General features: G+C 38.7%; 2 protein-coding genes across 2 annotated transcripts; one reads left to right on the top strand and one right to left on the bottom strand.

Moving 5' to 3' along the window:
• The first annotated feature begins 5,820 nt into the window (after positions 1 to 5,820).
• LOC103927907 lies at positions 5,821 to 6,099 on the top strand. The gene has a single exon (XM_009336883.3). It carries the CDS (start codon positions 5,821 to 5,823, stop codon positions 6,097 to 6,099), a length of 279 nt encoding a protein of 92 aa, XP_009335158.2.
• Positions 6,100 to 6,321: 222 nt separating this feature from the next.
• On the bottom strand, positions 6,322 to 12,119 carry LOC103927908 (DEAD-box ATP-dependent RNA helicase 39). The gene is made up of 9 exons (XM_009336884.3): positions 11,437 to 12,119; positions 10,941 to 11,036; positions 10,682 to 10,870; positions 10,396 to 10,536; positions 9,529 to 9,669; positions 8,160 to 8,302; positions 7,554 to 7,683; positions 7,386 to 7,434; positions 6,322 to 6,892 (listed from the first exon to the last, which is right to left on the bottom strand). The coding sequence occupies exons 1-9, from the start codon at positions 11,983 to 11,985 to the stop codon at positions 6,420 to 6,422; spliced, it is 1,911 nt and encodes a 636-aa protein (XP_009335159.1). The 5' UTR covers positions 11,986 to 12,119; the 3' UTR covers positions 6,322 to 6,419.
• Positions 12,120 to 12,816: the final 697 nt, after the last annotated feature.

Below are 12,816 nucleotides of genomic sequence, written 5' to 3'. Positions count from 1 at the left end.
CTGTAGCAAAAATCTTGCAATCTTCATACCGAAATTCCACTTATATCTCAGTATTCGGTCCCCTAGATAGCCAGCACCCAGGTATCATGGATTCAACGTGTTAACAACAACCCTAGCACGAAGAAAGCCTCAATTTTTAGAAGGGTCTTCAAGTTCCAGAAATTCCCCAACATCTTGTACCAATCGTCTCACATTAGCCTCAGAAATGAGCTCTAAAGGTATACCTTGAATTTGAATCCAAAAAGGAACCAACTCCAGTTGTATTTCCTCCAATGCAAGATCCTGAGGCCATCTTTTAACCAAAAAATTTTGCTTCATGACTGCCCATGGTACCTGGCTCAATAGCCACACTTTTATCTGAAACAGAAATAATATAAATGTTATCACGTGCCTATTTGACCTCCACCTCCCCCAAATCCTTCCACGACGCACACCCCATTTATTCAGATTTTGATTCACCAAAGCTGCACCCACCAATTTGATTCCCTGCTCCATACTCGAAAGCTCCATCGTTTTCTCTAAATGAACCACTAGTTCCTCCACTTCTTGTTGGGCCATGTGTTCCATGTTATTGCTTGCGTCTATGATCACTTGGACAGAGGTATACAAAAGGTATGTTGCGAAGCCTTATGCAAACTCTCCTTAGAAACATGAAGGTTGTTGTGTCTCATGTCAGCACCCTGTTGATGTTGTTCTCCAAGAACAAAACCCACATATAATAGTAAGGTAGGAAAATGATAAAAATACCTGGATGCCAGTAAGTATAAGGCCCGTAACCATTTATTGCTTGAACCAAGAGCTGTTGGGACCGCCATATCAATTTTTATGACAATATCAGTTTGCGAGCAATTACTTTCCTTTTGAAGTTGAAAATTCTAAATCAAAGGTTCCACACAAGTTTATAACGATCGCAGGTATGGTAAAGAAAATTAATTCCCCACCAACCCCAAATAAAGTAAACTAGAGTCACCCCTGCAATTCATCTGCACCAAACCAAAATAACCACTTCAGATTTGGTGAATTAACTCGGTCATCAAATCTCTGAGCTGCTCAGTGTGCTAAAACCGACACAGCCTTTAATAGGAATAGTTGCAGTCTGACCAAGATAAAGCTAGGTAATATCGATCCTATCCCGAAAGCCAGATCAGCAAAGTTGAAGACCCAGAAGAAAATCCAAGCCAACCAAAGGAAAATAGACCAAATCAAAAAGCAAATTAAACACAACAACAATTGAAACTTTCACTGAGGAGAGAAAAGTTTTCCCCCAATGGACATTTTTTTGTTTGGTACATGTTAGGACTTGGTTTAATGAGACTCGGTTGGACTATCTCCCTCACTAGGTCGTCTTAACAAAGCCTCCCCCCCCTCCCCCGCGAAAACCACGTGACTACTAAGACCTACTTCGTCTCCTTTGTGTCGTGTTGCATCCTCCCTCTGCGAAGACCTTGCTTCGTCTGCATTACGTCCTCTCTCTGACATCCCGACCAAATTGCAGCTTCATAGAGCTCTGAAAATGACTTTTGTGCTGCAAACCTCCGAGGAAGGTCCCATTCTCGCCGTTGTCAGATTCCCCTGAGCTCGCCTGGACCCTCGCCGTTAGACAAAGAAATAGAGCTTCATAGATTCAAATTTACTGAGTACTCAAATCCCAAAATTCAATTAAAAAAATGCAAATTTGCAGAAGAATCTTCAATTCTTGGATGAAAATAAAAAGGTGAGAAAAACACGGAAGAATCACATGAAATTCTTTTAGTTCGTTTCACTTGGATCTAAATTGTGAATATTGATTTAGGATGATTAATGGTGTTGATTGAGATTATAATGGATAATATATATATATATGGGAATTGGGATAGCAATTTTAATTCGTCCCATATATGGGTTTGAATGAATTATATGTTACTATTTACCAAATCAGTGCTCAAACGTCGTGGTTGCCGTTGAGGTTGCAGACTCAGATAGGTTTGCATCCATTCCATTTCTGTGAGACGACCAGATGCTCAAAGTTCATGTAACGTAATGCAGCAATGGATATCGTCTCTGAAAATATTTGATTGTGGTTTGCTTGCTGCTGACTACATTCTATTTCTGTTAGGTTGAATTTTCAGTTCTGTGGGGTATTTGGGTTCTCTTGATTCATTGGAAAGATTCAATTTTGGGTTGCAAAATGTAATTTGATGTTTTCAAATTGATTTTTTGGTCATGCACATACAAGTGAAAATTTTGATTTTTCCGGAGTGGTGATCATCTGGTTATGATTTTTCTGGAATTTGGATGTAGGAGTTGGATTTTGCTGAAAATGTTGATGTTGGGTTTCAATTTCTTTGTATTTGTATAAAATTTTGTATTATCATGCTTCTTAGTATGACACTGCACCAAACACTTCACTAAGTTAATCCAGCTTAGTCTAGTCTAAGGCAGTCCAGCTTAGTCCCTGAAATTAGTCTAGTTCAAGATAGTCCGGTGCAACAAACGCACCCTTGTTGTATACTTAAATGAACACACATTATATGCTTGTTTTCCATGTTTTCATTATGTTCCAATAACTCATAATATATATGTCATTCTATTTTGTAGTTTATGATGAAATTATATATATTTTAAGTATAAATAAACACTTATTTACACGAAATATAATAGATTTACTTAAATCTGCCTAATCCGCCTAGGCGCTAGGCCCCAGCCCATCACTTGACTAACGCCTAGCATCTTTTAGAACCTTCGTTTATTCAATAAAAAAAACCCATACATACGTACTCTGAAGGGAAAATTTTTAAAGTAAATTTAGGAGTGTGCTATCCACACACCCTTTTTTACTTCTCACAATCCCTCTCAATTTTCGGTAGTTGGATCGAATGAATTACAGAAAATCAAATGACAAAAATTAACAAGGGGTGTATAGAAAGTAAAATGGATTTGTGGATAGCACCACCCAAAATTTATTGATAGATGATCTGCGTGTTACAAATAATTGCTTTAGATTAGACTATTTCATGCACTAAGTCAAATTAGCTCACCTAGGGGTGAGGTTCAAAAAATTGAAAACCGAAAAAAAAAAGACCGAACACCGAAACGAATCGGACATAACTTTATTGGTTCAGTTTTGGAGGTTTGGAAACCAAACCAAACCGAATCCCTTTACACTTTATGGATGTATGCCCATAATATTTCTTTTGTGAAACTTTGTTGTCAAGTTTGAAACTAAGCTAGGAGCGTACTTGGTTCAGTAAGGGAGGATATTTCATTGGTTATAGAGGATAGTTTTGGAAAGCTTTAAAACTTGGAAGAGCTTCTCTATTTGTTTGCTTTTTGAATGGATACGGTGATCACTTTACTTTGCAATTGAGGTTGTTGATAGAATATGGTCGGTTTATATGAACTTCAATATGTACAACTACCTTCCCACTTTCTCCATTTTCTTACTATTAGTCTACCAATGCAAAGCCTCTTTTCTAAATTCCATATTAAAAAGAAAAAAGAAAAAAAAAGATCAAGTTTTATAAAATAAAAAAACCGAAACCGTACTGAAACCAAACCGGAAAAAAAATCAAACTAAACCAAACCGAACCGAATGAAACCGAACCCACCTTAAGCTCACCTCTCGATACCACATTCATCAAAGAGATACGGCCATCTCTCTAGGTTGTGCACCCCCTTTACGATCATTCTATAAAAAAATTAGATGACCAAACAACTCCAAACTTAATTTAATTTAAGGGTAAAGTACAAAAAACTACCTCAACTATTAGGGTCACGACAGTTTCATACCTCATCTTTTAAAATAGACAATGTCATACCCCATCTTGCGAATTTGTGACAATGTCATACCTCCGTCAATTTTTCTGTTAGTTTTTCTGTTAAGTGCTGATGTGACTTGATTTGAGACCTACTTTCTATTAAAAAATTATTAAAAACTAAAAAACAATTATTTAATATTTTTTAATATTAAAATAATAATAAAATGTAGGAAAGAAAAAAAAAAAAAAAAAAAACCCTCATTTCGTCCGTCCCCTCCCCCCCCCCCCTCCCCCACTCCCTCCTCCCTCCTCCCTCCTCTCCCCATCTTCATCTTCTTCCCCCACCTACAAATCCCAACAAAAAAAAAAAAAAATTCCAATTTGTCTTCCCCCAGACCCACACTCAGTTTCCCCCACACCCACACCCACACTCTTCTCCCTCTTGCAACCCAGAAAAAAGAAATAAAAAAAAAAAAAACCCAGATCCCGTCGGCGGGATCTTGGGTGCGCAGAGAAGATGGAGAATGGGTGCGGAAGAGGATGTGGAGAATGGATGAGAGTGGTGGATTTGGGGTTTGATGGGTTTTCAAATTTTTTTTTTTTTTTTTTTTTCCTCTTCTTCTTCTTCTTCCGCAGGGGAGTTGATGGCTTTCAAAAAAAAAAAAATTTTTTCCTTCCTCCTTTTTTTCCTCTTCTTCTTCTTCTTCCTCCTTCTCCTTCTTCTTTCGCAAGGGGAGTGTTGATGGGTTTTCAATTTTTTTTTTTTTTTCTTCCTCTTCTTCTTCTTCCTCCTTTTCTTCCTCTTCTTCTTCTTCCTCCTTCTCCTTCTACCTTCTTCTTCTTCCGCGCCGACCGGGGAGGGGGGGGGAATATTTTTTTCCCTTCCTCCTTTTTTTCCTCTTCTTCTTCTTCCTCCTCCTCCTCCTCCTTCTCCTTCTCCTTCTTGTTCTTCCGGAGGGGGGGTTGTTGGGTTTTCAAAATTTTTTTTTTTTTTTTTTTTTTTTGGGTTTGCAGGTGGGGGGAAGAAAATGAAGATGGGGAGAAGAGAGAGGAGGGTGAGGGGGAGGGAAGAGCCGATGGTGTTTTTTTTTTTTTTTTTTTTTTTTACTTTTTATTATTATTTTAATATTTAAATAATTTTAAATATTTTTCTTTATTTTTTTAATAATATTTTAATGATTTTTTAATAGAAAGTGGACCTCGAATCAAGCCACATCAGCATTTAACTGAAAAGTAAACGGCTAAGTAACGGAAGGTATAACATTGGACCAAATTCTAAAGATGAGGTATGACATTGTCAATTTTAAAAGATGAGGTATGAAAGTGTCATGACACCAATAGTTGAGGTAGTTTTTTGTATTTTACCCTTAATTTAATGTTTTTCAGAGATGATTTTCAAAGATTGACCTAAAAATAGACGAGTCAAAAAGTTTCAAAATAGAAAAGAGAGTCGAGAGTTAAACAAGAAGGTCCAAATGAAAATTTTGTTAGCATTTCCCTTTATTATATTAATGGACCAATAATATGAATCATTTGCGACTATTTTATACTGTGACTATGTTTCTAATATTTTTCTTTAATGCACAAAGGTTTGTAAGAGAAATTTGTAAAAAAAAAAAAAAAAAAAATTATGCTAAGGAGACTCTTTTAAAAGTAGGACTCTCTATGAACTCTCCGCTACCTCATGTTTTTAGCACAATTCTCATGCCAACATTATAAAACATTGTGCAAAAAACACGAAGTGACGGAAAAAAAGTCTCACTTTCAGAGAGTTTCTTTAGCATTTCTTGAAAGCTTTTAATATCTGAGTCTGTTACCTAAACTCACCAAAAATGTCAAGAGTGGAGGTCAAAAGAATACCAAAACCACACAACATATAAACCCTAACAAATCCTCCAATTTCCAACTACTCTGCTCCTCCCCCGTTGCCCAATTTCCAAACTATATAAAACTGTGAGACAATAGCAAACCATACCCAAACTCCATCTTCAACTCCATCATGGCTCGCAACCTTCTTTTGACACACTCTCTACCGACCACATTTCAACTCGCCCTGGCCGCGATCACCCTCGCATTTTGTGCCATGGCATTGCTCATGTGTGCTTCTCATTCGCGTAGCTGGCGACGCCGCTGGATCGCTTGCACCGAATTTTTTGACGATGATCCTGTTATCCAACACATTCAGCCTGGAAACTATGATGCAAGTATGGATAGTGATGAGCAGGAAGAGGACCCGGTCTGGCAGAAGAACATACTCATGGGTGGAAAGTGCCAGCTACCAGATTTTTCGGGTGTCATAATCTACGACGCTGAGGGGAACATCGTCAAGCCTGACAAGACTCCTCGTTTAACCTGGAAGTAAACAAGAACAAAGTGCCAGCGTCCAACTCCGTTTCAAGTTAATGATCGTGCCACCGGAATTTCTTGTAGTCAATGCCTCTTTTCACAAGTTGTTCTTTCCTTTTCGTTCAAATTAGTGCCTGTTTTCACAAGTTTAAATCATCTTATGATATCGATGGTATTACATGACAACTTGTAATACGATTCAATATTTAACACAGAAATGAAAGGGTAGAGTCAAGACTTGAGCACCACGGCAAGACTGCCAACAGTTTCTTTAGCAAAGAACATTCAAGATTTAAGTATTACAAAACATTTTATACCCTAAAGTTTTGACTACAATCAGCCAGACGCGAACGATTCTTTCTTATTAGACCAAGAAGCTCGACCCCTAAACCCAACAACACTTAACTTCGAGGGCGTTGATTTAACAGTACTGGATCTTCTGCCTTCTGTTTGCCTCTTCTCACTAAAAGATGCTTTTCTTGAGCTGCTTGCATCGGAAGGAGCTTTTCTTGAGCTGCTTGCATTGGAAGGAGCTCTTTTGGAGCTGCTTGCTCTGGAAGGCTTTACTGATTTCGATGACTGAAAAGATGGTTTTGCAGATTTTGCAGGTGCAAATGCTGGCCTGCTCTTGTTTTTCTGATTTGAGACTCTTACCAATTTTCCATTCTGTGGAGTAATTCGCGAGCGGGCAATGTCCCTCTTGACACTATCTACGCTGAGAGATTCTAAGCTTTCATTCTTCTTTATTGCTTCCTCAATTCGGTTTGATAACATAAGGTTCTTCTTAGCAACCAAACTCGTTACTTTCCCTGCATTACAAGAGTTATTTGATTTCAAGATTATTACACTAAAGCATGAAGTGTAACCAAACAAAGAAATAAAAAATTGATTGTCACAAACTATGAGAATCAATCCAACAAATATTCCATCATTGAGAGATACAAAAATACAGAAAGTCAACAAATGAACGATAATACTTACAAAGATGTAGCCTTTCGGAAAGAGGCAACACTTGCTTTACACAAGACGTGTGGTTTTTTATTCCTATCCTTTTCCTCTATGTTGTGTTAAGTAAATGAAAACTAATCTTACAACGGAATACTGTCAATAATTTCTTTTTTATATTTATTCAATATCATGTTAAGATTCCTCATCTGCGGTCGATTCAAAATCTTGTGGATGCCATCAATAGATTCAAGCACAAACAGGACAAAAGACTCACCTAAGTCCGGTACAGATGCGCATTCCTTGTAATTCTAAGAAGGAAACTAAATAAAATTACAAATAGAAATGCATGTATACCTTTTGCACCCATACGAGCGGTTCTTCCTGTACGATGAAGGTAGTCAATCTAAAATGTCAAACAAGGGGGAAGGTCAGCGTCCAAAGAAGAAAAAGGAAAGATGTAGAAGTCCTAAATACAATAGCACATTATTTAACACTGAAACACAGCAGATATCTGATGCTTACAGAGTTCAAAGGAAAATCAAACATGATAACATGGTCTACATCCAAGTCCAGTCCCCTTGCAGCCAGGTCTGTGCAGACCAATGTAGGGCAATCTCCATCGTTGCTCTTAAACTTTTTGAGGTTCTCAACCCTGTATTACAGTTGTTCGAAGAAAGCAGTCAGGCCAAGAACTAGAATTGAACACTACTGACATTAATTTAAGCGTTTGTACGGACTTGTGTGCACTTGAGTGTCTGGGCCACACATTCAGGCAAGAAGAAAACTATTCAATGTTCCAGATTCACAGTAAGCTAACATCATCTTACGTTTCCACACGTATAGCAAGAGAAGATATTTCCTTAGAGGTACACAGAGGCTTTTAACATTAAAAAAAGGGGAATCAAAGGAGGAAAATAAGAAAAAAAATGAAACCAAAATTCATACAGCTTAAACTTTGATCCGCATTGATAAAAACAACCAAACTCTACCAAAAGAACAAAAGCAACATATAAAAACCCATGCTTGTAAACAGGAAAAAACAACAACAGTATGGACTCTTTCTAAAGTGAAAATGTGCAGACATTACAAGTACAAAGGAAAGAGAGGTAATATTTTTTATTGTCTCACCTTTGTTCTGCTGGCACCTCACCATGATAATTGACAGTAGAGATCTGGTTTTCATTGAGGAAGTGATCCACAGCACGGCTGGAACTTAATGTGTTACAAAACACCATTACTCTATTTCCCTTCGCTAAGCTTGGCTCCAGAACCTGCGTTTACCACAAAATCCACAAAAGTATTTTCTTGTTAGACCACTGCAATATCAACCCATGCTCTTTTCATGTAGAAAACCTTCAAGAAGTAAACCAAGATAAATATAAAAAAAAACATATTGATAAAATAACTTCTGGCCTTTTTATCACCAATGGTCTCTGTCCTATTCCAAACTCCTCATTTTCATCCCCATTCTTTCAATCCAATCCATATCTTCCCTATTTCTTGTATGGCATGCATCAATGTCATCCTTACCATTAATTTCATCCTCCTCCTGTCAAATTGAGGGTAAAATTGGCAAATCAATCCCACCCACAACTTCCCACTCTTTCTCTCTCCTCGATACCTCCACAGAACCCATCTGTCACCCCAATTCCCTGATTCATTTCAGTTACACCATGGGTTTAGCAGAATAGGAATTTAATTCCTCATCCTTGAAGCTTTCCTTGAGTTCAAACTCATATAATAGCAGTTTCCTAGTCACTATTTTGAAACAGAAGTGTTGTTCAGGCATATATACCACCTGGGTAGATGGAGGTGATTCAATCTCCGTGTTCCTGGGTGGCACAAAAAAGTGTTATTCTTTTCCTCCACAGACACAGAGTTAAGCTTTTTGAGAAGGAAGGGGTGTGGTGGGAGTTGGGAATTGGGAATATCGTTGCGTTCAGATATTTTGAATGAAAGGGCAATCTGCAAATGGCTCCAGATGAAGAAGGTGGTCTTAACTCTGATGATATGAGCGTTTTTACAAAATTTCTACATTAACAGCAGATATGCAGGTGGGGATTTTTCTTCTTTACATGAAATATTTCCCTAACTTCAAACCCAATTGGTAGCAATTAAAATTGTCTAGAGGAAGAGAAAGGGTGTGTGAGGAGAGGAGTAGGAAGGGATTGGTTCGGGGTGATCGGTAGTCATGGCATTTGTGGGGGTAATTAAGGAGACAGAAAGAAAGGTGGAAGGACCCTCAATTTTGACAGAAAAATGAACGGAATTAACGGTAAGGATGAAATTGGTCGAATTGAAAGAATTGTGACTAAAATGATCAATTTGGAATAGTACAGGAACCATCGGTCATTAAAAAGCCCAATTGCCCGCCAGTTTAAGAAACAACTTAAGCTAGATTAACTTTATGGCCACCGTACATGTTAGTCATTATGAGACACATTTACTACTTGACAAGTAAAGCATGAAAAAGAAAAACGGTATCACAGAATTAGACCTGTAGAAGTGATTCCAGCTTGTTCTCAGAACCTGAAATCTTAACGAAATCATGGCGAGCAGATGCAATCTTCTTATGCAGTGAGGATGTGCGCAAGTGTAATATTCCTTGGAACTCCTCATCGATCAGGTTTTGCACTGCCTGAAAAATCTCATAAGGGTCAGGTTTTGAATTTCCACTGACTTCATAAAAGACACAATTTGTGCACAAGATATTATCCAGATTACAGTTGTCAAAGGTATAACATTGTCATAAGCAGGCGTCAGAGAATTTCCAACACCTCAACTAAGAGATGTGTTCAGAACTTCAGAGGATGACTCTTTTATTATGTTTCATGTCTCCATCCCAATAGAAGTGTAAATAAGCCAATCTTAGCTGAGTATCGAGATGCTCAAACATTATTCGAGCTCAAGCTCAATCAAAGCTTGTAGAGCTATGTTCAAGCTCGGTTTGGATGATTTTTCAAAAGTTTTAGCTCGGCTTGGCTCATTTGTGGAATGAGCTCAACCTGCATTGGTTGGCTTGGCTCATTCCTAAATTTAGCCCTTGTTTGGTACCATGATAAAGTAAAATTACTTGGTGAAACTTGGTCCTGTAGTAAAAAAAAGTATTGAAACCCAAAAATATCAGAAAGAAATACAAATTAGCCAAAGTAGTTATAACACGAAGCTGGAATTCATTGTTAATGACATACATTTATGTTTTCTTATGAGAAAAATTACAAAATAACCAAATATGCTTTTCAATGAAACAAAGAGTTCCCTTAGTGAAAATGGGGAAGGAACAATTCACTTTCAATTGGTGTCTATTTCTCCAACTTATAAATTTTGCTTCTTGTCAAATAAGACGGAATGTAAGTAAGCACACCTTTGTCATTGTTGCTGAGACCAAAACAGTTTGGAACCCTTGCCCTCCGGGTTTTGATGCGCGATGTTTTAATGGGACCAGAAACTTGCGTATGTCTGGACCAAAGCCACGATCAAACATGGTATCTGCCTCATCCAATACCTACAAAGAGATTACTAACATCACTAAGTGCACCAACAATTTACTAGAATATGTTGTTCTTCATCAAAGATAGTGACAACTTGATATGACCATATTATCTACTAACCAACTTAATGGAAAAAACTAAATAAACAGATAAACATACTAAGTATTTGATGTCACCATAAACCAAGTTGCCATCCTCAATATGTTGGAGAACCCTTCCAGGGGTACCCACTACCATTTCAATTGGGTTATTCAATGAATCCTCCTGAGGTCTCAACCGACCACCACCGCTTACCATTGTAGACCTGAACCTTGCATGGTGACTGACAAACTTGGAAACACGAAAAACCTACAAAACCGACCAGATGTCAATAGAAAATGCATAGTCCACAGGTAGTGGTTCTAAATTCAGAATAAACCTGCTCAGACAGCTCCCTTGTGGGGCATAGCACAACAGCTCTAGGACGCCTGGGCTTCATTTGAATACCATTTTCAGCCTCATCCCTTCTCAACAGCTACAAAAATCCCAGAGTATCAGCATTCCTCTGATTAATTCTCATTGCAACATAGGCAAGAGTGGGTAACAACAACGCAACAAACACATCACACTCGCACACAATTACCATTGTGGTCTTGATAAATAGCTTGCTGAAAGTGTAAGCAGGTAGAATCTAAGCAACCTAAAGAATCTCAATCCAACCTGATACGTAAGGTGGCTCCTAAGGAAACACATGTAAAGTATAGCATACATTGCAGGAAAACGCAATCAAATCAAAGTTCCAACACAACTGATCAAAATTCTAGAGCTTTACATCTCAAACAAGCACAAAATTCAAAAATTTAACAGACCCAAATAGCAAAAAGTAATCGAAAACATTTTTATTCTAATTTTGCAAGAAGCAAAGGAAAAAGTACCTGGGCAAGAGGCAACATGTAAGCCAGAGTCTTGCCGGAGCCAGTGTGTGAACCTAAGACCACAGTCTTCCCTTCCAACACCGCCGGTATCCCAATGCACTGGATTTCAGTGGGAACCTCAATCCCCATCTCTCGCACCGCCGCCATGACCTCCTCGCTCACACCCAACTCCCCAAAACTCCCAACTTCCCTCTTCTTCCTACTCTCCGACCTCCCCAACCCCTCATCGCTCTGCCTCTGGGCATCCCCGATTGAATTTCCGCCACCGGTTCTGGCTTGGGGCTTGGCATTACTCTTGAGGTGCCTCAGCCGCAGCCTCTCAAGAAGCAACGAGTGCTTCAGGGGTTGGGCTTCTTCGTCTTCGAAATCAACCGCGCCGGCGGGGCTGGCGGTGGTGGTTGTGGCTGTGGCGGTGCAAAGAGGCCTAAACCCTGTTAAAACCCTGGTGGGTTTGATGAGAGAGAAGCGTTTGGCGGCCGGGAGACGAGATAAGGCGAAAAGGTTTGAGGAGAAAGAGAAAGTAAGGAGAGTTCTTGATACTCCTCCCATGGCGTTTTTCCTTGCAATTCAATATTTTTGGTTCTCTCAGAAATGGTGGATAAGTGTGTCACAAAACCCTCTCATGGTCGCCCGACAAGATAAACCCGGAAACCAGATTGAGCGGGTTGGAAGGTCCTAGGCCATCATTTACGGATTCGGGTACTCAAAGAATCCAACCCAATACAATATGGTCCCGTTTGGCAGCCCGGCTGTTTAGTGTGATTATATACGAAATAGTACTAGTATAATTTATCTAGTCCCACCTTTTAGTCCAATTCACACCTGTTTATTTATCTCTTCAAAAAGCTCGGTATAATTAGTCGGACCAATGATACGCTCTCTCTAGCTTCCTCTGTGTTTCTCGTTCTCTTTATTTCCTTCTCCAGTATGTCTCCTGCGCATTAGAAACGCAAATAATCAGCTACCTACCCTACCTCGTAGGTGCCAACGAGAGCACCATCTTCTCCCTCTTCATGTAGGTTCACCCATCCTACATGTTAAATTCAAGTTATAGCTCTATACATAACATTACCTTTTATGAAATCTTTGACAAGTTACTCATTCAACTATACTGGTATTAAATAATTCCAAGCCATTGCACATTAAGATCCACCTCCTGTACATCATATGAAAAGTTTTGATGGACAATCCAATTGATTCTTAAAAAAAAGCACTTCATTAAAGTACTACTTGAAGAAGCACCAAGTACTTGCTTCTCCAAAAAGCACTAGAAAATTGTTATCCATAAGTGCATTTGATTGTGTTCTATTGATCGCTGACAAAAAACAGATAATAAAAGCCGCTTCTAACAACGTTTGGCAGCCCAAAACAGAAGCTGTT

This window comes from the organism of the source record quoted next, unplaced genomic scaffold, assembly GCF_019419815.1.
Source record: "Pyrus x bretschneideri cultivar Hongxiangsu unplaced genomic scaffold, Pyrus_bretschneideri_v1 Contig49, whole genome shotgun sequence".
NCBI lineage: Eukaryota > Viridiplantae > Streptophyta > Magnoliopsida > Rosales > Rosaceae > Pyrus > Pyrus x bretschneideri.
The sequence above is the reverse complement of the archived record's forward strand: the minus strand, read 5'-3'. Positions and strand labels throughout refer to the sequence as shown.